A 24,088-nucleotide genomic window follows, 5' to 3' on the forward strand; every position below is an offset into this window, starting at 1 on the left:
CTTTACATCACTAAATATCTTTAGGTATTTTAAATACCTAAAACAAAATACAACTCTTGTAGTTTTTAACCCAGGAATTTTTTTTTAATCAAGTTATTAAATCATGTGTCTCATACCCAGTGCATGTAGGGTGTCAGCCGCAGGGTCTCGCTGCAAACCTGCAGCGCCACATTCTCCTGGTTTCAGCAGCGCTGCCTCTCCATTGGAGGGATCAAGCCTGACCTGCTCAATGCATTCCTGACAGGTGGAGGTGTTGCACCCCGATGACGGAAACACTTCATGACACCCTGAGGCTTTTAAACAGAGTTTCATTTTGTGATTAACTATCACCTAATATCAGCTCAAAACTCTAACAGATAGTGACCTGTGCTTCCTTCCCTGCTGTTGAGCAGATTTGAGTATTTCTATAATCCGCAGCGTCTCTACCAGTTTGTACATTTACAGGTTTACACTTTCATCTGGTGAACTGCAAACAAATTTTATGTTGAAATATTTGATTATTTTTTTCTCAGTCAGTTTCTGTGACTGTAAACACAGCTTGATGCATCAGAACCTGTTCTAGAAAGCTGAACTATTATACCAGCAGTAGTCATCTGTGCTTTGCCCTGCTTTCACTAAACCTGCGCTGTGTGTGTGTGTGTGTGTGTACTGTGGTGGTACACTGTGCTTGGAGGCTGTTCAGCCAATGCTACACTGAAGACACATTTGTCTTGGGACTGTAGTGCAGTTGTGTTGTGACACAGACAATGTAACAGTAGATGTCTTCTGCTGTTCACACTTGTTCTGTGTGGAGGGTGGTGGGCTAGACCCAGTCTTTTTAATGCTCCCTTCCTGCACTAGGATAGTTTCCCAGGTGACAACCAGCAGTATCTCCTGCACCTTCCCTTGGACCCCAGAGCCAGAAAAGCAGGTTTCCAGTCAACAGTTAAAATAAAGGTGCCTTTTAAACAATTTCCCAGGACTGGCACAGAGCGTTGCCAGGTGTCTGTAAACTCAAAAGAAACACAAAGCCCAAAGTAAACATGACTTCTTATTTACATTCTAACATATACAAAATCAATACTGCAAGAAAGATTGCAGGAGCTCTTTTTATATGAAGATTCAGTATTTTACCGAAAATTTCAATGTAATTATATATGGACTGAATGGCTAGTGCATTCTCATTCAATTCATGTGATGTTTCAAATGCATGACACATTGTACAAGTGTTCATACCAAACCCTTACAAACATACATTTTTGGTTTTAATATTCAGGTAATAAATCAGTCAACGAAATATTCAAATCTAGAAATTCCATTCTATCTTAGGTATACGGATGTCATCCAGCGCATAGAACACCTCAACACCTTTTATGTTTGATTGTAGTTTTTGAGTACAGTTTTAATATATGTTACAATAAGCCATGAGTAAGAGAAACGGGTTGTTCCAGTCCTGTCTCTCACACACACCTGTTTCCAGGGTGGGGCTTCCACACAGGCGCAGTTTAATACCACAGAGCGCTGTCTGTGTCCTTCACACTGGGGGAGATATAGAAGAGGATCTAGAGCAGGGACTGAGCTAAACAGCCCTCAGGATGTTCAAGAAAAAAGAAACACAAGACACAACGATCAAGGCGCCTGCCAAAATCAGCAAGTGAGTAAAGGGTTGAGGGTGGGTGTGTGTTTCTGCATGGAGATTTCAATAGAACCAGCTGGGTTGGTTGCTGCATTAGATTCGTTTTTTAAGTGGGGGTCAAAAAATTAGTTGGGCACTTTTTAAAACAAAAACAAGCAGAAAAAAGGCAGGTTTTTTTTGTGTGTTTGTTTATTCATTCAATGATCCAAGACCCTGCTTTTGAATTCAGGTGTCACAAAAGTTATATACAGATCCATTATCTGTCACATCCAGCTACAGCTGTTTCACCTGACAGGCAACTGGCTGTATAATAGCTCTGATCTTTGCCAAGAACACAAGAAGACAGTTTTATTCCGATACAGAAACATGGAACATGTATTCAGCTACGAAGCTGGTGGTTGCATATGGCCGAGCTGAGAGATCACTTTGTGAAATGAAGTTATCTGACTGCGTCTGTCTGTGCTCTCCTATCGAGTAATACTACAATGCTGTCATCTCCCTGGGATTATGAGCGGTCTTGTCTGTATGCCCGGGTGCTGGGGTCAGTTTTAGATGCATTTTAAACAGTCTAATGATTTGCCTCTTGTCTGAAATGAGATAAACACCCACCTACCTTACACCTTTGTTTTTATGCATTGTGTGCCAGTAGCAGTGTTTCTCTTTCCCTGTATAGAAAGCTATGGGACTGTAAGAGAGTGATGGAGACAGGCTGTGGAAGCATCTCTCCATGAAGTTTTATAGGAGTTAAATGACTTTCATTCAATTCACCTCTGACTTGAAAAATTAACCTTAAAAAATTGAAAATGATGTATTTTCAAATAAATAAAAATCTTGAATTAATGTCAAACAACTAAAGAAAATAAGAATCTGGATCGGCGCAGTTTATTTGTGGTGAAACGCTGACACATTGTAGCATTTCCAATTGAACATGAAGAAACAGACACTGCATTGTAATAACACAGTAATAACACATTAAGTGCACAGGTATGACTGCTGTACTGACACGCAAGTGCTGTGTACTTAAAGGCTGGTTTCTCAAACCCTGATTAGCCCTAGTCTCGGACTACCTTACCCAAAATTGAAAGTCTGCCAATCAGGGGCTGTGAAACCAACCAACAGTGTCTATGTGCTATTTCTGCAGCCTGTCTGCAGTTATCCCACTAACACTGTAACGCATGTTTGGATGATAAAGCTGCTGCAGTCCGGGCTGCTCTGTCCTGAGCAGGGGAATGCGCAGGGGGAGCGAGTCAGACTCTGGCTGAGCTGCAGGGCTCGGAGACACCAGGGATACTTGCCTTTCCTGCTTCTCTGTATCATTACCAGATATTTACTGATATTCTGAGATGCCTCTTGAACAGGAAGAGGAATGTGGTAGATTGGAACAAAATCATATGCAGCACTTAATCTCAATGTTTAATGTATAGCTAGAGCCAAAAGTTTTGCATCACCCTATAGAATGAACACATTTACTTTCATAGTCAAGTGAAACCTGCTGAACAATGTTCCGTTAACATGTTGAATTACACACTGCTTTGTAGTTTTCCATGTACTTAACGATAAACTGACACATTGAAAAACGTGACATTTCAAAATCTAATATGAAATACTGTGCTACTATTATGGCTTCAGGTAGACTTTTGAGATATCATTTTGTAGTGTCTGTGATTGAATGATGTTCATATATTATTTATGGTTTTGATTCTGTCTCAGTCCTAACATTCTAGTGATGTAACACTTTTGGCCAGAGCTGTTCCCCTCTGCTGTATGTATGATAAACATGGCTGTAGTTTTAATGATTAATGAGCAGTAAACAAGGTCCAAAGGCAACCTGTGCCAGCGTGGGAGTTGCAGCCACACCCTGCAGTGTGCAGCCAGTGGTGACTGCTGATCTCACAGTGGCATTTACTTTGTTCTAGGTGTGGTGACAGTCTTAGTTAAATTTTCTTCGTATTATTTTCTTTCAGGCTACGCACAGGCTATACAAGTATGAACAAATTTCTTTACGTAACGCTGGGGTCTCGTGATATCAGACCTGTGCTGGGGTGGGAGAGGGGCACAGTGCCTATGCTGGGGTGGGAGAGGGGCAGTGCCTATGCCGGGGTGGGAGACGGGCACAGTGCCTATGCTGGGGTGGGAGAGGGGCACAGTGCCTATGCCGGGGTGGGAGACGGGCACAGTGCCTATGCCGGGGTGGGAGAGGGGCACAGTGCCTATGCCGGGGTGGGAGACGGGCACAGTGCCTATGCTGGGGTGGGAGAGGGGCACAGTGCCTATGCCGGGGTGGGAGACGGGCACAGTGCCTATGCCGGGGTGGGAGACTGGCACAGTGCCTATGCCGGGGTGAGAGAGGGGCAGTGCCTATCCCGGGGTGGGAGACGGGCACAGTGCCTATGCTGGGGTGGGAGAGGGGCACAGTGCCTATGCCGGGGTGGGAGAGGGGCACAGTGCCTATGCTGGGGTGGGAGAGGGGCAGTGCCTATGCTGGGATGGGAGAGGGGCAGTGCCTATGCCGGGGTGGGAGACGGGCACAGTGCCTATGCTGGGGTGGGAAAGGGGCACAGTGCTTATGCCAGGGTGGGAGAAGGGAGGGCTTTCAAAGTGGCCCAGCCCTCATGCCAGGTGATGGGGAGGAAATACTACTCTTTGCCCTCATCAAAGCTGTAAGTGTTGTTTGCACACCTTGCCATGTGTTCACATATATATATATGCTCCCTCTTAATCGTGTGTGGAATACATTTGAAATGTCTTTCATGTTGCATAGAATACAGCAAACAGACAGCAGTGGCTTATATTCCAGGGACCCTGAGGCATTAACAGCATGCAAACAGCACACTGCACGCCGCACACAGCAATGCTATTTGTTTGCATAAAAATAGAAGCAGCTGAAGAACATTTCAGTACAGAACAGGTTAACTCTGCCGTTACAACTCCTGCGTTCTAACCACTCGGAGTGAGAGTGGCAGGGAGGCGGAGAGGGAATCAGCTGTCTTCCACGCATTTCCCAGCTGGAGAACATGAATCCCCTCTCTATCTACATGATAAACAAGGACTCTTCTCTTCCACGTGGGTCGAAGTTTTTTTCCAGCATGGTGCGGTGCCCGGCTGATCTCCACACTGTGACAGCACATTGTTCCAGTCTGGGAGGACAGTTTCTACAAGACACGGGCGGGCTAACCCTCACCAACCCCTCTGCAGCTGCACATGCAGGTGTGGTTTTCAGGATGTATTTGCAAATTGAAATAAGTGATCAGTAGACAATCCTGTGTAAGAAAGGAATTGGCTTGTGACCTGCAGAGGTCGACGATCTTGTGGTTGTTAAATGAGCATGCTGGCCATCAGACTAGAAAAACAACTTGTCCATTCAGAGATATTCAAGTGTGTGTGTGTATATATATATATGTCTGCTGAGACTTCGAGGCTCTTGCTAGAGCTCAGAGAGACAGTAAACGGAGCAGCAGCAGCATTGTCCTGAACCAGATCCTTCCAGGGAGGCTCCTCGCTCTGTTTACAGTATAGAGGTAGATCAGGAGTCTCTGCTATTCAAACAGTGGGCAGGGAGGGCAATGCAGGCTGATCTCTTCAGATTGGGCGAGGTGTAGAGAGCAAGGTAGAGGTGCTTATCCAGTGCACAAAGGCTTGGTTCAGTTCATCTCGGTCCGGTTCAGCTACTTCTTGTTTTACCTGGGGTGAGTTAGTTCCAGATCTATCATCATTGTCCTCTTGTCTACTCCAACCACCAAAGGCAGTGAGTGGAAAGGTCTGATTTAGAGTGCTGCTCTTCAGGTTGTCTATGAGAGCCTCACCAAGAGGATAATGGTCAAAGCAAGTTCACCGTGTCACAGAAGTTTCTGTTGGAGGGACCTGAGCAGTGTTTTAGATAAGATGTATCGCTGTCTGCACATGCAGGGGTGCTGCAAGGGGTCCCCCCAAAACAGATTCCATTGTTATCCTGGGGGGCTTGTAAAGGATGGAGAATAAGATCACTGAATGGATAAAGTGCTGATCACATTTTCATCTCATAGCTTTGGAGTGATCAATGGCATGCAGTATCTGTCATTTTGCTCTGTGTTTTGCAGTACATTTCTCTAAGATCAAGGTGTTTCAGCCTTGTGGTTCGAATTGGTGCAGTATGAGGATTAAACACAGAGAGGCTGAACCACAGCATCTCAGTGACTAGATCACTTTGGGTGTTTCTAACAGGTCCACTTTCTGAACAGGTTAGACCTGTACAAAGTGCAAGACTGACATCACAGCATAGATCACAAACCCTTTCAATGCACTGGCGCTATTGACAACCACAACAAGAAAATAAATATCAATAATAAAGACATACCAGAGTCCCATTCCTTCTCTCTTCGCTGGATTGAGGAGTGTCACTGGACATGTTATAAGGACTTGGCCCACAGGTATGCGGATGCCACGCCTCTCGAAGCAACACAACAGAGATTGGCACAGTGATTGATCAGAATGTGAGAGATGCGTGGAATTCTGAGTGAGTGGAGGAAGTTGCTCTTGTAGCTGTGAGCCCCTCCCCTGGCTCGATGACAGACTGAGGTCACCCTACCTGTCAGGCAGCACCCAGATCTGACTTTCTGCAGACCGCAGAGCAGACCAGCTGAGCAAGAAATGGACTGGGCTTTAGTGTGCCTATATGAGAGGGAGAGCTGAGAATGGAGTGTTTAGACTAGCGCTCATTATTATTATTATTATTATTATTATTATTATTATTATTATTAAGGTATAAATTCATTGACTAAGTTTGAACCCCCACTTTTCACTACTTTATTGCTATGACTATGACTGTAGTAAAGTGCTGGTGTGACTGACAGTGTCCCTGCCCCCTCTCCCCAGGTCTGAGGTCAATGATCTGGCTCTGCTGATCGCTCGCATGCAGAAGAATGCAGACCAGGTGGAAAAGGACATTCTCCGCTCGGAGGAAAAACTCATTGTGGTTAGTATGACACTTCATGACTGCGCTCCCTTCTCAGTGTAGTCAGGACTGAGCTACACGTCTGCCTGTCTCCGCTACCCTTAGACAAAGCTCACCATAGTACATTTTCACCTGTTTATTTAGCAGCTGTCTCGTGGTTGGATTTCTATCAGATTTGGGCAGTACGTCAGTGTCGTCTCTTGCCTGTGTTAGGCTGAGGACAGTCAGAGCAGTGCTGTGCTCTCTTGTAATGTTCTCTGCTCACTCCTACAGGATCACTCCAACCAGAGTAAAGGCAAGGCCTTCGAGTATCAGAAAGTGAATGCAGACAACCTGTCCGATGCGGAAGGGCTGCTGAAGGACCTGTTCCTCGACGTGGACAAGGCCAAGAAGAGGCAGCACCCCCAGGCCGCCGAGATCGATAAAGAGTGAGTCACCGTCAATGCCGTGGAGCTCCCAGAAACATCCAGGCGCTGTGTTGGAAAGGGTTCCCTCTGCAGGAGACCATGGGAGCTGTTTGCTTCAAATTCAATTTGATTCTGCAATCTTTGAACAAATACCACCTCACTTCGTCTCGTGTCGTCTCGTCTCGTCTCTGTCCAGCAAATAAAGTACAGGGGCAGTTCCATAGTGAAGAGGCTTTTGAAATTAATGGCAACTGTCTCTCCTCTCTCCCCAGTGTCAAGCTGCTGCATGAGCGCTGGTCCAAGGCCTGTGCTCAGTACCGGGAGGTTTACGATCATCTGGATGTTCCCGATAGCAGCTCTGGAATTGACTGGCCGCAAATTCTCAACCAGAAGCAGGTTAGAGGGGCTCTGCCAGCCATGCTTTACTGTGTCCTAGATTTATAATACAAACAGAAGACAGTGTTGAATAGGCAAAACCACTGCATTCACTTTGTGAGAAGGAGGATTAGATAAACAAATTGAATTATTAAGCAGTTTCAGTGGGAGATTGCTCACTATGGGGACTTTATAAAAAATGGGCATAATAGAGGCCATTGGAGTCCGAATACCAGCACTGAGGAAACAGAAATGTGTGTAGCAATGAAAATCTTGCATAACAGCGCCAGGGTCCCGTGTAGCGATTTAAGGATGGTCAGTATTGAGATCTGCCTCTGTTCAGATAAGCTGACGAGAACCCAGTGAGAGAAGGCAGTGGGAATCAATTTGACGTGCGAGAACTTCTTCGTATAGTTTTTGGATCTAGCTGCTCGTACCCTGTTTAAAAGCAGCGCTGTACTGCTGAGCTCCCTCGCTGACGGTGTGTCTGTCTGTGCAGAGGCAGGTGAACGGGGGGGTGTACGGACCCACCCTGCCGGAGCTGGAGAAGCAGATCGCAGAGCACAACATCCTGCACAAGGAGGTGGAGCAGTATGGGCCGCAGATCGAAAACAGCAAAACCAGCAACCCTGTGAGTCACCCCAAACCCAACGCCCAAAACCACAAACTCCAAACCACAAACCCAACCCCCCAAAACCACAAACTTCAACCCCCAAACCACAGACCCCATACCCTCGATCAGGGGTCCTGTGAGGCCGCCGATTGAAAACACCAAAACCAGCAACCTTGTGAGTCACCACAAACCCCACCCTCTGAACCACAAACCCAAAACCCCAAACCCCAACTCCACCCCCCACCCTCTAAACCCCAACCCTCAAACCCCAAACCACAAACCCCCAACCCAACCCCAGATGTGCTGACTGTGTAAATCCCCTCAATCGAAATCATGAATTGTGTTTTTTTTATTTTTTATTTCAGGAACAGTACGCTAATATTCAGGAGAAATACAAGAATCTGTTGGTAAGAATTGGAACATACACACATGGCACTGAAATGTGGTATTACTGTTTGGAATATCCTGTGCACACAGTGTCTTCCCTCCCCAGGATACCTCGCAGTGGCGCAGGCGCTATCTGGGCAGTCTGTACGACTACATGCAGGGCTGCACCAAGGAGCTTGCCTACCTAAACGAGCAGCAGGAACAGTTGCTGAAGCAGGACTGGAGCGACCGCATGGCCGATCATGCTGATGTGCGCAGGAAGTATGAGGTGAGGAGAGGAAGAGAGGGAGAATCTGCCGATGTGCGCAGGCAGTACAAGGTGAGGAGAGGGAGACAGAGAGAATCTGCCGATGTGTGCAGGCAGTACGAGGTGAGGAGCGGGAGAGAGGGAGACAGAGAGAATCTGCCGATGTGCGCAGGCAGTACGAGGTGAGGAGAGGGAGACAGAGAGAATCTGCCGATGTGCGCAGGCAGTACGAGGTGAGGAGAGGGAGACAGAGAGAATCTGCCGATGTGCACAGGCAGTACGAGGTGAGGAGAGGGAGACAAGAGAGAATCTGCCGATGTGTGCAGGCAGTACGAGGTGAGGAGCGGGAGAGAGGGAGACAAGAGAGAATCTGCCGATGTGCGCAGGCAGTACGAGGTGAGGAGAGGGAGACAGAGAGAATCTGCCGATGTGCGCAGGCAGTACGAGGTGAGGAGAGGGAGACAGAGAGAATCTGCCGATGTGAGCAGGCAGTACGAGGTGAAGAGAGGGAGACAGAGAGAATCTGCCGATGTGTGCAGGCAGTACGAGGTGAGGAGCGGGAGAGAGGGAGACAGAGAGAATCTGCCGATGTGCGCAGGCAGTACGAGGTGAGGAGAGGGAGACAGAGAGAATCTGCCAATGTGCGCAGGCAGTACGAGGTGAGGAGAGGGAGACAGAGAGAATCTGCCGATGTATGCAGGCAGTACGGGGTGAGGAGAGAGGGAGTGGGGAGAGGCAGAGACAAGAGAAGGAAGAAGTGAGAAACAAATAGAGAAAGAGGGAGTAAAAAATGAAATAAAGCCAACGTATAGTTACTGTCTACACCGATAACGACTGCTAGCCACCCTCTAATAGCAGTCTTTGTGGACAGGCGGTCTTTATTACTGGACTGATAGCTTTATCCTGAACATCTAGCGCTCAGCCCTCCCTGCAGACAGGGGGAGACACTGAGCTCCATGCTGCCTTGTCTCCCCTCAGAATTTCAAGACCAATAGCCTGATGACCCACGAGAGCGAGGTGAACAAGCTGCAGGACGATGGGGACCGGCTCATTGAGATGAAGCATCCCGCCAGACCCACGATCCAGGTGAGAGCAGCAGGACTTGGCTCGCACCTGCCCTGCATGGAAACGGATGAGAGCTGGAGAGTTCATGAGTTCAGTTATTATTTACTTTCAGCACTTACAGTATAAGCTGGTTTACAGGATTAGCACAGTGCCACGTCAGGATTTCAGTCTTATGCATAAGAAAATCATGAATAAAGGGCTCTTCTACAGTATAGAACTTGTACAACTTACTGCTCTCATGGCCTGACCGTGAATTAAACAAATTTGTGAACTACCCAGTCAAGAAATAATGGAGGGAGCACTGTAGTTCATGTTTTAGTTTATGAGTGAGTGATCAATGCAGTAAAAAAGGTACAGATGTACCTCCTCTAAGTTGTAGAACAGCATGTGCGTATCTGACAGTGTAGAGGAGGGATGGAGTATGTGCCGATTCTGCCCCAGTTTCAGAGCTGTAACGCGGTTCCTCCCTGTCCTCAGGCACACAGAGACACGGTTCGGAACGAGTGGCAGAGCTTTCTGAACCTCTGCATCTGCCAGGAGAGCCACCTTCAGAATGTGGAGAACTATAAAAAGGTAGAGAAGCAGCATCTCTTCTGCATTGCTGCACAAAACACCAGCAAGCACACACAGCTGACAACTGCTATCAGCACGAGCTGAAGCCCATCCTTTTATTTCTTTTTTTAAAGGTGTCTGTAATAGTAATCAGAGTTCTTGCTCAGGCTCCTGTTTGGACTTGGTTCCATAATTTACAAACATGAAACTTCAGTTCTAGTTGTTCTGTTTTAAGCCACTTAAAACTTAAAAACTTAAAAGGCAGCCCCAGACTCTTGTGTTGTTACACTGAAGTATCCAGCTGCTGCTACCAAGTCAAGCTATAATGCCATTATTAATAATACAGAAACGAAATATAGAGATTACAGGCTGGTCAGTAACAAGCATACAATAATTGTTGTAACGCACTACTGCCGCTGCACCTACCTGTGTTGCCTGTCAGCATGGCGCTGCACTCAGCATGCCTCTCTAGAAGAGATTCTATCAGGAGGGCTATTTGAAATGAATGGAATGAGTGATGCCATGTTTCTCTCCGCTTTGCTGCTGCTCTTCAGTTCCAGGATGATGTGGACACCGTGTCCCAGTCTGTCCAGAAGCTCAACACAGAACTCGACCCCAAATCCCTCGGCTTCAAAAGCAACAGTGAGATCCTGAGGACTATTGAGGTGAGGCGCTGGGGGGTGGGGTTGGAACAGGTTGGAAGGCACTATTCCAGTACTTCTGAACAAGAGAGTATACAGGAGACACTGTTAAAGTTTACAGGGTACTGTAGCTATTCCATGAATGGGAGGGCTGGAATCTAATGCAGTGTACAGTGGCTGGATTTTTTTCTAAGACCCTGTCTCTGTCATCCCACCCGTCAGTCTTAACCCAAACTCAGTGGTAGTATTAACCCTTCATCTTGTCACAGTCACTCCACGATACTGAGCCGTGCCCAGGGGATGGCAAGAGAGGCTCTGAAGCTGCTTGAGGGGAGGGTGCTGTGTGTTCAGGGGTGACCCCGCTCTTCCCTCCTCCTCCTCACGCTGCGTGTCTGTCTCTGCAGAGCCAGGAGAAGAGCATCCTGCAGAACGAGCGTCTGCTGGCGGACCTGAAGAAGCGCAGCCCCCACATCGCCCCTCTCAAACTGCGCCGCTCCCGCATCTCCAAACCCGTCAGCGTGGAGTCCCTGTGCGACTGGGGCAGCGGCAAGGTGAGCTCATCACAGGCATGTTCATAGAGTCACCAGGGACAGCTTACAACGATAACATAAGATGCCACGTAAACCTGACATAGCACTCTGTTTATTCAGGTAGACAAGGCATTGATGATGATGATGATGATAATATAACTACACTTCTAGTTTCAACACAACCCTATTAATAGTCTTATCCGCTGCTTCACTACACCCAGAGTGTCTCAGCATGCCTGTGGTTCTGACAGTCTTCTCATCTTGTCAGGAGGAGGTGACGCGCGGAGAGAAGTTCACCCTGAAAGACAACACCGACAACGAGAACTGGGTGGTGCAGGCCAGCAATGGGGTGACCAAGAGCCTCCCTGGAGCGTGCTTCAGCATCCCTCCCCCAGACCCTGAGGCCATCGACAAGCTGGACAGGTACCACGCTGCCGTCTGTACAGGACGCTCATGGGCACAAACGTCTGTCTACTGCACTTCTTATAAGCTGTACAGCACAGTGCTACCTCGCTGTGCACGTCACAGAGAGAAGTCTTCCTCCCTCTCACATTGTTCTTTTGACCATTAATGTTAAAGGGCAAAGTGAATAACTTGTCTCCTCTGCTTGGCGGCCAGGCTGAATAACGACGTGAACGAGCTGAAGAGGAACAGGGCGGACGTGCAGAGCAGCTTGAAGAGACAGACTGTGGAGGTGAACCTCTCACAGAAAGCAGGTGCGCTCGGCTTCAAACCCTCTTACACCTTCATAGTGGCAATCCGCACTGCCCTTCACACAGTGGGAAATCCCACTGCAAAAACAAATTAGGAATACAACAAAAATGAAGCAAATGTTTCTGACAAAATGGCTTACCGGAACCAATTTAGATTTTTAATACAAATCATGATTGAGTGCTTAAAGTTATATAAAGTGCACCATTATAATACCAGCGTCTTACTCTCAGCATAGCAGAACCCATAGCAGCCGGAAGCAATTCAAACAATAAGGACACATGCATCTGTATGGTTCTATGGTACTGTAATTGACAGCCAGTGTGTAAATCTCACTGGGCCCCTACATTTCTTCCAGGTGGCGTCTACAGCAGCAACGACGAGCCTCAGGCCAGGAAGTTTTCTGAGCGGCTGGACCTGATCAACGGGGACCTGATACAGACAGAGAAGGACATCGTGAACCGCCTGCGAGCGCCGCTGAACCGCAGGGCCGCGTCCCAGGACGTGAGCACCCGGCTCCAGGACCAGGAGGTGAGGCCAGAGCCCTAACAGAGCTATAGTGGGACCCCTCAGTGACCAGGGTAACTGAGTTTTGGGACTGTTTCTAATCGAGTTCTACATCTGTATAACTTGGCTAAGCTTTGCCTTGCACTTTCGACCAAGAATGTTGGAAGCAACTGCTGGGAGATGTTGCAAGCTTGCCTTTAACAAATGACAGCACTCTGTTTTAGTAAGGAAGCAAGTACCACTATTTGTAGGCTTTTATAGTGCTCTGAAATCTTGTCCACTTAGGTTTATTTAATGTTTAAACAGGTCCGTGAAATCCTAATTTTATTCCATACCCGCGAAAAAAACATACATTTACCTCAATTTAAGTAGACCATAACTTGTAATCACATCTTGAACCTGGACAGATACACATAAATTAACTGGGTTTACGGGTAAAAGTACACAAAATAGACAGTCTGTGTCACGTTTTTCTCAGCCGTGAAATAGATAGGGCCTCAGTAAAGTAGTGTAAAAGTGAATCTACGTGGCTGAAACGCTTCTCTGAGCACTCCAGTATGTGTCAGAGTTTTAGTTGCGATGTAGTATGTAGATTGATTAGGACTATACATGTATGAAAGAGATATTCCACATATCTTGGTTGCGATGTGGGCAGTAAGTCAATTCATAATAAATCCACATATGAAAGATATTATACATATTCATGTATGGAGACGCAAAATAAAATGATCAACCCGAGTTGTCGCTGCGGAAAGTTCTGTTGCAGGAAAGGTTAGGCTGCCTCTAATGTACTGTTTGGAAATATGATGAGTATTCACTGAAGATAATGCAAATCTAAGTGGCTAGGCAAAGCCATGTAAAGTTTTGACTAAAATATGACAGCAAAAAGTGCAATGCATCTGTGCTGGAAGAGAATCTGCTTTCGCTAGCAGAAGCTGGGTCACGTAATTCATGAATTGAAACAAACAGCAAATTAAAATAAAAAACAGAGATCGAGTTATTTCCACGTGAATAAATAGGTCATAATGTTAATGTGTTTTTTTTCTTCCTATAGACAGTGGGGTTGATTTTTGTTTTCTTCTTAATTTACCGTTATGTTTACACTGGAAATTTGTCAGATTTTACACAAAACAAGGCAGACGAGTGACGGCAGGAATATGAAAATTGGAGAGTGCTATATTTAAATGCCGATGTATTTGTCATAATCTATAATTGACGTCAATGTCAGGTTCGATTTACAGCACTATACAGTGCAATGTACTCTCGCGAGGGTAATGGTTGCAGGTGTCTCGCTCTCTAATCTCTGGTTCCCCCGTGCAGCGCACCAACAAAGCCCTGCGGAGCATCGGGGTGGAGAAGGACACAGCCCAGAGGGAGATTGAGGCTTTCTTATCCACAAAGCCCAGCGGCCCCACAGCAGCGGCACTGCCCAACAAACTCAACAACGTCAAGAGCAAGTACGATGAGGTCAGCGCCCTGTCCAGCCTGTACACGCAGAAGTAAGTGCCAGCCTCCGCCTAGCGGGCGTGAAACAACACCGCGTGACATTCACGGTGCTGGATAGGGGTGTAGACTAGCTTTCAACACCTTTCCTTAAACGAAACGCACATGGCAGCAGCTTGTTTGTGTTTCAGCTTATTTGCCGTTGATGTCTCAATATGACGTATTAGGGATTCATAGCGACTGTTTAATTCCTGAGGAGTTAATTCAACACCAATAAGGGCTGCGAAATAATAGGAAAACAACATTGGAGAACATAAACGTCAAGTCTGTTTTCCCCATCAGAGCCAACGCTGCCCTGAGTCTGGAGAATGACATCAAGAAAGCGGACGGCATCATCTCCAAGTTCGAGAGTGAACTGGCAGCAGACATGGGCATCGTCAACAAACCCAGCGCCATCCAGGCACGCAACCAGGAGCTCCAGGTGGGCATGCTCTGAACACTCGTGTGATGGGACTGCCCAAGCCACTGTGCCACACTGTATCCACGAGGGCCTTAGATCTACACTGGGCCACACAACCTCCCTCCCAACACCTCAGCTCTAACTACCTGGTCATGCCACCTCCCTCCTTGTCTCTCAGCTCGAACTACCTGGTCATGCTGCCTCCCATCCCCTTAGCTTTTACCACCAGACCACATGGTCTCCCTCACAATCATACCAGCCACAAGGCCTCACTGTTCCTCAGTTACTATCACTAGTCCACACTGTCTCCAAATACCTAGCTTTAAATACAACAAAAAAACAGTAATCCAGATTTAAAAACTCAAGTCTGGTGTGTGTTTGTCCCCTGCTGCCCTGAATAATCTACCTTTATCTCCCCCCTCCTCTTGCCTCCTTTAGAAAATGCAGAGCGATCTGTCTGAGAAGGATGATATCCTGACGAAGCTGGGCAAAGACCTGGATGTGACGCAGCAGCAGTGCAGCTCCCTGCAGAAGGGCTTCCAGGAGTACTGCCCTGACATCAAGAAGCAAGAGGCCGAGGTGCAGAGACTGCGAGAACGACATGCCAGCGTGGCCAGCCAGATCGGTCAGAGGTGAGCACACAGGAGTTCACTTCAGTGCACTGGGGTATTATTCTCTCAGCAGCCTATTGTATCTTCAGTTACTTTTTTTTAAATGAGACAGCGTTTGGTTATCATGATGCTTGATGCTGAGGCCGTCCGGAGCATCATGTTCAATCAACTGCTGTGGCTGTTTCTACAGAACCATAATATAGAAATAGTCACCAAGTGCAGTTTTGATGAGAAATGAAAATACAAAGATAAAACCTTCCTCCCTCTCCTCTCCTCTCCTGACAGAGAGCAGCTCACTCAGGAAGCTAGTCGAAAGAACCAGAGCCTGCAGAATTCCTGTCAATCCCTGAATTACTTCATGGACAATCTACCCAACAACAAGATCAGCAGCAGCGATGGGCTCTCCCAGGTCACCAACAAGTACAACTCCCAGAAGGTAAGGCGGTTAGGAACCCACAATGCCCTGCATAATTGCAGAATGATGTGGTCATTTGTTAACCACAGCCTGATTTGTGAGGCTTCTTCGTGATTCTGGTTGGTTGGTTAATGCACCATGCTTCTCTCTGCTCTTGGAGATCCAGGTTCAGTTCCAGCTTAGAATAGTAGACCCACGGCACAAAACCACCACACGTTTACATGAAGCCATCAGCTGGCACTTCTCAAATAGAGATGCCAAGAGGGATTGATTGAGCATCGGGACCGAACTGCCCCTCACGCTGTCACTGCTGTATGGATGAGAGTGGGGCTGTTCTTAGTCTCCAGTAATCCATACATCACAAAATAACTTGATACATTATTTGGGAGTTCCAGACAGCAATTTATTTAACTTTCTGTGAAATATTTCCAGAGGGTTGTGGAAGACATCAAGAGGAAGGGAAGAGATATGGACCGGACCATCGACCTTTCCCAAGACCTTCAGATGCTCCTCAATGTAAGTTTTGGGCAAACTCTTTTATCCTTACAGTTTGAAAAGACAGTTGGACAGCCATCGTTCTGTCGATTTTGTTAATTAATACCATCTTTTTCCCCTTTTTAAAAGGACTACGACACAGTCTCAGACAAGTACCGCTCATCCCTGGACTCCAAGATCGGTGCCCAGGATGCGAAGAGGCTGCACACCACCCCCCTGCAAGACAGCATCCAGAAACAGGTAAGACTAGACCCCCCAAAACTAGACTGGACCCGTCACGTTAATTACCAAGGGGGTCTGTAGCGTCAAGATTTCTCAGACCTTTGATACTTTTCCCACCTGTTTCTCACTTGGTAACACCAAATTAAAAAGGTGTATTCAATGCAAATTGAAAAAAAAAAAAAAGAGTACTAAACTGTGTGTTGTTTTTTTCATCACCATCACTTCTATCGACAAGCGAATACACAGCGTAGTTCAGCAACGTTCGAGCCATGCTTGTGTTGAATTGTTAGCAAAACTAACAACCATTTAGATTTAGGAAAAATGGGAAATGAGAGATCTGAGCAGCTCCTGAAGCAGTTGTCTGAGTTTGTGTTCTTGACAGTTTGCTTGTTTTCTTCTTTAATGTTTAGGAGAAGGATCTGGTGAACCACTACACTCAGGTCTCTGCTGAGAACGAGCAGCTCCTGAACCAGCTGGATTATGCTACCAAGGTCATGGGAAAGGTACTGTGGAGGTTTAATTGAGTTATTTAATACTACTTTTTTAAAAAAGATCAAGGATTGCTATCATAAAGGTTAGTGACTTTCCCAATTTTTGCAACTGTGGGGTCTCTAAATAACACAAACTTTTGATTTAAAAGAAATGCAATAGTGTAAAGAGACCACTTTTATTACATGTATGCATTTTGTAGATTTTGTAACAATGCCCCCAGCTCATGCATTCTCTGTTACAATCTGCAGAAGGAGCAGCAAGTCAATCAGGTGGTGATTCGACAGCAACTCCAGCAAGAGAGCCAGCTGAAAAGCATCAACGAGACAGAGAGCCTGAAGACTGAACTGGAGAACGAGATCTCCAGACGCACCCGCGTGGAGAACGAGCTGGCAGAGACCAGGAAGAGGCTGATGATCCTGAAGAGCAGGAGAGGGGTGGAGAGGGTTGAGGAGAAGGAGGTGGTGCAGTACTACCGAGACCCCAAACTGGAGAGCGACCTCTTCGCCCTGAGGAGCAAGATAGAAGACGAGAACATGAGGCGCTCCTCCACTCAGACTGAAATTGACGTGACGAGCAAGAAGATCATGGTCCTGGAGAAGGAAATGAAGGCCATCAAACCCCAGTTACTGACCAAGGAAGTGACCCAGATTGAGACTGACCCCCAGCTGGACAGAGACGCAGCCAAACTGAAAGAAGAGATCCGCAGACTGAAAGAAGAGTTGCGGATGTTGGAGCGCGAGACAGTGCACATGAGGACTGAGATCACCATCCTGGAGCAGCAGAAGCCCAAAGTCAGGGAGAGGATTGTGATGAAAGAGGTGGTAAAAATAGAGAAAGACCCTGAGATGTTAATGGCATGCAGGACCTTCGAGAAGCAGATTGCCGATGAAAGCCAGAGTAGCAAATCCTTGAATGACCTCATCTTCCAAACGAGGAGCCAGATCAACACCCTGGAGAGAATCATTCCCACAGTGGAGCCCAAGATCATCACAAAGGAGGTGAAAAAAGTGGAGCAGGACCCTATGCTCATCAAGGAGTCCGCTAGGCTCCGCACTGCCCTGGAAGAGGAGAGGAAGACCACCTCCAACCTGCTGAAGGAGTTTAACAACCTACAGCTCCGCTTCACGCAAGTGGACGAGATGAAACAGAAGGTGGAAATCAAGGAGATTGTCAAGGAGATCTTCCGGGTCGACCCGGAAACGGAGAGGGAGCTGGTCCGCCTCAGGAGAGAGCTGCAGGACTCCATCAAGCAACGAGAAGAACTGGACGTAGACATCAAGAAGGTCATGGTGGACCTGAATGCCCTGAGGGCTCAGCCGCCAAAGGTGGAAATAAAAGAGGTGATCCAGGAGGTGGTGAAACTGGAGAAGAGCCCAGAGACCCTGCGGGAGATTGAGAGGATGAAGCAGCAGCTGGAATGGCAGAATTCCAGCTACAACAGTTCCTATGAGCTGCTCCTCCGCATGCGCAAGGAGAGGGACAAGTGGAAGGTAGAGAAGTCCAAGGTGGAAACCAAGCTAGTTACCAAGGAGGTGATCAGGTACGAAAACGACCCCCTCCTGGAGAAGGAAGCGGACCGTCTCCGGAGGGAGCTGCGTGACGAAGGTCAACAGCGCAGAGCCACGGAGGAAAAAGTTTTCGACCTGCAGAACGCGTACATCCTCCTCGAGAGGCAGAAGCCCCAGGAGAAGGTGGTGATACAGGAAGTCACACGGCTGCAGAAGGACCCCATGCAGGCCATGGAGCACGAGAAGCTGAGCAGGAGTCTGGATGAGGAGGTGAAGACCAGGAGGAAGCTGGAGCTGGAAGTGCAGCAGCTCCGTGCCCTGGTGGAGGAGAAGGAGAGGATTCTGAACCAACAGGACGAGCGCAGCAAGAAGATCCAAGTGGAGATGGAGCTCAGGCAAATAAAGACCCGCATCACAGAGATCACTTCGGCCCCGCCGCCCATCGAGGAGAAGATCATCATGGAGGAGGTTCTGAAGGTGGAGAAAGACCCCCACCTGGAGAAGGTATCCAGCAGCTTGCGGGGCGAGCTGGAGAAAGAGAGGAACGACATCCTGAGGCTGGAAAGAGAGTTCAGGAACATCCAGATCAAGGTGGAGGTCCTGACCAGGGAGAAGTCCATGGAGAAGACAGTCTACAAAGAGGTGATCAGGGTAGAGAAAGACAGACTGGTGGAAGGCGAACGATCAAGGATAAGGGACCAGCTGAACCAGGAGAGGAACGCAAGGAGGGACGCAGAGGATGAGCTGCAGCGTCTCTCGGACCGTCTCAATAGACTGGAGAACACGAGGAGCAGCATCTCCAGGGAGGAGTCCATACTCACGCAGACCAGGGATGCCCTGCGCAGGGATAAGGAGTCTGCTGAGAAGGACTTGAAGATGCTGAGCATGGAGAAGCAGCATTTGAGCATCTCCTACCAGCAGCACTCCAAGCTGATGAGTGAGAGGAGTCAGGTAAGCAGGGAGAAGAGCATTAAGATGGAGGCGGAGATGCTGCAGCTGGAACAGGAAATCCTGCAGGAGAAAGACAAGCTCCAGCAGAGGGAGCTCACCCTCCGGGAGTTGTTGGAGAAACTGAAGAATGAGGAGAAGCAGAACGAGATGCACACGTACGAAAGCAACCTTTCCACCAAGATCTCTATCCTTGACCCCGACACGGGCAAAGACATGTCCCCCTACGAGGCTTACAAGAGAGGCCTGATCGACCACAGCCAGTACATCGAACTCCAAGAGCAGGAGTGCGACTGGGAGGAGACCACCACCAGGAGCTCCAGTGGACAGATTGCAATACTCCTGGACAAAAAGAGTGGCAAGGAGTACTCCATCGACGAAGCGCTCACACAAAACCGGGTGACTCCCGAGCAGGTCCGCAGATTCAGGGAAGGCAAGATCCACATCGCTGAGTTCGCCCTTCTGGTGGCCGGCGAAACCAAGCCCAAACCAATTGCCCCGTTGCATTCCTCCACAACACACCTACAGAACTTAAGCTACCAGTCTGGAACCGTCTCCAGCACCCAACAGGAGGATCAGTTCCCTATCGCGGGGATCTACGACCCCAGCACAGACTCCAGAATGTCTGTACGCAGCGCCGTGACCAGGAAGCTCATCGACCCCATCACTGCGCAGAAGCTGCTGGAGGTGCAGGCCGCCACGGGCGGAATCATCGACATCGCCACTAGGGACCGCTACTCCGTCCACAAGGCGGCCGAGCGAAGCCTGATTGATAGCGCGCAACTCCAGAGGCTGCTCAACGCCCAGAAAGCGTTCACCGGGGTGGAGGACCCAGTCACCAAGAACAGGCTCTCCGTCGGTGAGGCCGTGCTGAACGGCTGGATGCCGCGGGACAACGGCATGCGTTACATGGAGGCCCAGTACCTGACAGGGGGGCTGGTAGATCCCAAGCGGGCCGGGCGGATCAACCTGCTGGACGCCGTTGGCAGCAAGATGATCGATGGCACCATGGCCAGGGAGCTCCAGGAGGACATCAACTACGCCAAGGACCTGATCGACCCCGTCACCAAGGAGAAGATCAACTACAAGGAGGCCATGGCTCGCTGCCACACTGACGAGCTCACCGGCCTACTCCTCCTGCCAGCGTCTTCTAACAGCCAGTCGTATGCCACCTACAGGCCAGTTAACAAGCTGAACAACTCGCTGTACCCCAGCCTGCATTACTGAACCCCACCGCCCACCTTCCTGGCACTGGGGCCCCTTCTCCTCCTGCTCTGATGGGCAGTCTATCCAATTTCATTGAAAACTAAACTGGCCGCGTCCAGGTGAAGACTTATCACAGCTTTTAACTGCTTCTCAGGAACCCCTGCGCTGCCCTGTAACTATTTTATTTGGTTCAGCCTTGTTTTATCTTATGTTAAGAAGGGTGTTCGAGCAAAATGTCTTTAAAAACATCTTTTTATATTTAAATATTATTATGTATTTTTTTAAAAGTATAGTTTCCTTGTTAAAACTGTTGGGATAATAGCAATAAATAAATAAATAAATAAAAAAGCATATCACATATCGAACTTTGATATTGTGTTAACCTGGTGGATGGGTCTTGATGCAGTCTGTGCACTTGAAGGATTAACCTATAGATTGTGTGTGTGTGTGTGTGTGTGTGTATATATACACACACACACACACACACACACACACACACACTAGAACAGCCTCTTTGGTAAACTGTTCACTGTTGTAAGATTCTACTTTATTAAATTTTCATTAAGTTGAACTTGCTCTCTGTTTTTGGTTTTTTCGTATCTACATCCATGTTGGCCTTGTCTCAACCTTGTCTCCTGAAATTACTTTGAGGTGTAATAGAGCTACGGCCAAAGGTTTTGCATCACCTAGAATTTTAGGATTGAGACATATATATATATATATATATAGATATATAGATATATATATATATATATATATAATTTAGATCTTTTATTTAACACAATGTAATCAAAGAAACTTCAAATTATATAATTATATTGCAAATATTTACCGGAAGCCATTAGAGTAGTACTGAATGTCACATTTTTCAATGTGTCTGTTTTTTGTTAATTACATGGAAAGCTCCAAAGCGCTGTATAATTCAACATGTTAATGTAACATTACTCAGCAGGTTTCATTCCACTTTGATGCAGAAATAGTTGATTCTGTATACTGGGCCAGTCTTTGTATTCTAATGTTAGATAAATGACAAGCTTGCAATACTGGCCAACTACAGTAAAGGTAGCCTCCATTTCCATACTGTGTAGTGAGTTTTATTTCATATATTTGACCCATACTAATGTTATTAGTGTGACAGTTAATTACATAACATATAGATTCTGCTTGGAAAAAAAAAAAAAAAAAAAAAAAATCGCCATGAAGAAACCGAAATCGCTGTCAGCCATGATGCTAGAATGAAAAATAAAGAACTGATTTCATGAAGAGACTAAAACCTGTTCCTGTCCCACATGCAGCAAGCTGATGTGTCCGAGTCTGTTCGCCTCACCAAATGCCATCTCAGGTCGCCCCTTGTTTTGCATTGGCTCCACTGGTTAGTATACTTCTAGTTTTTTGGAACTCACAGAAACGGTCAGGTTGCATTCTACCACAGCACTGAAAAATGAGTCCGAAACATCTACTGCCTAATCATGTCTTACCATTGGAGAAACAGAGCCAGGACTACTGCAAAGAGAATGGGTTCAAAGCACACCGTCTTCATGCTGAGACTATGGCAGGGTTAATGTTACCAGTTCTGGGTTGCAGTGTGAGGAGTAGCTGGTTTGAGAAGGTTAGGGACTTGGTATCCTGGTTATGAACAGGAGCGCTTGGTCTAAACCAGTCAGCCGCCTTGCTGGTCCCAGTATGACCCTGCAGGGTGCAGAAGTCCTCTTGTCATACAGTTCTGTGGCACCCGCAGTACCCCCACACGCTGCTGTACAGCCACTCAGCCAGCGAGTCTCAGTAATGACAATCTAGTCAGCAGGGCCCTTCGGCGCTGGTGTGCGGAGCGGATGTGCCCCCCTCCCTCTCCCTCTCCCTCTCCCTCTCCCTCTCCCTCTCCTGGAAGAACCTCCTCTGCTCGCTCACCGCGTCCTCCAGCTGCGGCAGGTTAACCCCTTCCACGCAGTTCAGCACACGCGCGCGCAGCACTGTGGTGCCATCTGCTGGACGGAAGAGAACATTTCAGAACATAGCACTGGCACACGGGAGGTGATACTGAAAACGTATAAACGTTAAAGGGAGCCTGCAACTCTTGCCGTGTACAAATTTAAACCGACCTGCCTCCAATGTGAATCCCTAGCACCTGATGAAGGCTGCTGTAAGTGACGCTTCTTTTAAATAACAAACTGCATTTTTTCTACACCTGAGTTTTTCACGGTTCTCTTGTTCACAGCAGCTCTGGTTCAGAGCCCCGAAGCCTGTGTCTCACCTTCTATGCTCTCACACTCCCCCAGCATCATGTACAGTGCCCCGGTAATGGGCAGGAAGGGCTCCACGAAGCCTGTGAGAACCACAAGCTGGTGCTGAGTGGATCCGTGACGGACTGTCAGGGTCACCTCTGAGTCTTCTAATCTGTAACAGGCCAGCCTGCAAAACAACAAAGCAAAAGGAGGGGTCCAAATACCTGCTGCACAAGGAGCAAGTCTCCATTTTGATGGCTGGACGAATTGGTATATTCAGGACTCATAGTAGAGAATCTGCATAAAAAACAGAACTACAGAAAAATTATATGGGACTGTAGGGTTACTATATGACTCCATGCAGACTAAAAGCGTGTTGGAGCGCAACGGCTTTTCAACTCGCACCCAATGCATTCTGGGATGTGTTATCTGTCTCAGGTACCTTTCACAGCAGGACTACACTTACCAGAATGCACTGGGGCAGGAACTGTCCCACACTAGTCCTAGTGTACACCGTAACGGTCTGTGAATGAGATGTAAGACATGTACGTTTTTAAACACCCTTTAACCTACCTGCCAATAGTCCTCACTGTCGCCCCCTCCTGGACAGCCCCGGAGGTGATCTCCCAGAGAAAGTGGAACACACCAGGCGCTGGTAACATCGTCACACTGCTGGTAGACACAGAGACAGGAAGGGGGTTACTGAAATGCTGCCTTTATGTTTTTTTTTTTTTTAAAAAAAAGGGTTTAATTGTCATTTACAATCAACTCCTTTACAAATAATGACTTTTTCGAATAAAATCACTTTCTGCTCCTGTTGCATGTGAAAACCCGGTTCCTAAATAAAGTGTGTTTGTGTCACCCCTTCAGGCATGGCGACCTCATACAGGAGACTAATAACACTCTCTTCAGTCATCCTATCTGGACATATGGAAGAGATGCAAATACGTGCCTGCCTCATGAGAATGACATTTCCGTCCAATGGATTTCCACCGGGGTCCTCCACGTGTCTAATTTTGTTTTTCTTTATTCCAAAAATAAACTTTATTCAAGGTCTAACTACGCTATAGTTCGCTCACCACTGAATGACTTCTCTCTTTGGTCTGCTGTTGCAGAAGCTTATCCCGCACGCCCGGGCGCCGCCGCTCACATCCTCACACCGACACGGCCTCATGTGACAGTCTCCACCCTCGTCATGTGATAGAGGAGAATGTTGGTATTATAATAAAAAAAAAAAAAAAACCCGACTGTACTGCTATCAAACATTGCATCAATAAACGAAAATGAATGCACGACCCAAGATAAATAATAACATTTATCTAACAATATTCTTAAACAAAATAACCAGACAATCGCTTTTGTCTGACCACGCCTCTGATTTGTCAGTCACGCTGTAACCCCTCCCCGTTTATATTCCAGACCTGAGAGATTCGGGAACGCCCTCTTTACTGACGTCACACTCAGGCACCCCACCCCCGGTGAAGTC

At 47.5% G+C, this 24,088-nt stretch overlaps 2 protein-coding genes across 6 annotated transcripts; one reads left to right on the forward strand and one right to left on the reverse strand.

Moving 5' to 3' along the window:
* The first annotated feature begins 1,511 nt into the window (after positions 1-1,511).
* LOC121295330 (envoplakin-like) lies at positions 1,512-20,951 on the forward strand. The gene is made up of 22 exons (XM_041219819.1): positions 1,512-1,633; positions 6,467-6,566; positions 6,819-6,973; positions 7,225-7,348; positions 7,827-7,958; positions 8,306-8,347; positions 8,434-8,595; positions 9,553-9,660; positions 10,117-10,212; positions 10,746-10,856; positions 11,237-11,383; positions 11,631-11,785; positions 11,981-12,078; positions 12,432-12,604; positions 13,901-14,079; positions 14,366-14,504; positions 14,922-15,115; positions 15,380-15,530; positions 15,942-16,025; positions 16,134-16,244; positions 16,637-16,729; positions 16,967-20,951. Exons 1-22 carry the CDS (start codon positions 1,575-1,577, stop codon positions 20,399-20,401), a joined length of 6,048 nt encoding a protein of 2,015 aa, XP_041075753.1. The 5' UTR covers positions 1,512-1,574; the 3' UTR covers positions 20,402-20,951.
* A 228-nt stretch (positions 20,952-21,179) lies between these two features.
* ten1 (TEN1 subunit of CST complex) lies at positions 21,180-24,044 on the reverse strand. Of its 5 annotated transcripts, none has more exons than XM_041219827.1 (4): positions 23,682-24,044; positions 23,176-23,271; positions 22,632-22,789; positions 21,180-22,365 (listed from the first exon to the last, which is right to left on the reverse strand). In XM_041219827.1, exons 1-4 carry the CDS (start codon positions 23,774-23,776, stop codon positions 22,178-22,180), a joined length of 537 nt encoding a protein of 178 aa, XP_041075761.1. In that variant the 5' UTR covers positions 23,777-24,044; the 3' UTR covers positions 21,180-22,177. The 5 variants fall into 5 exon arrangements, with proteins under 5 accessions (XP_041075761.1, XP_041075759.1, XP_041075760.1 ...); XM_041219825.1 differs by having other exon boundaries at positions 23,176-23,274; positions 23,682-24,040; XM_041219826.1 differs by having other exon boundaries at positions 21,180-22,362; positions 23,176-23,274; positions 23,682-24,039.
* Positions 24,045-24,088: the final 44 nt, after the last annotated feature.

Source organism: Polyodon spathula, chromosome 20, assembly GCF_017654505.1.
Source record: "Polyodon spathula isolate WHYD16114869_AA chromosome 20, ASM1765450v1, whole genome shotgun sequence".
In the NCBI taxonomy this organism is placed as follows: Eukaryota; Metazoa; Chordata; class Actinopteri; order Acipenseriformes; family Polyodontidae; genus Polyodon; species Polyodon spathula.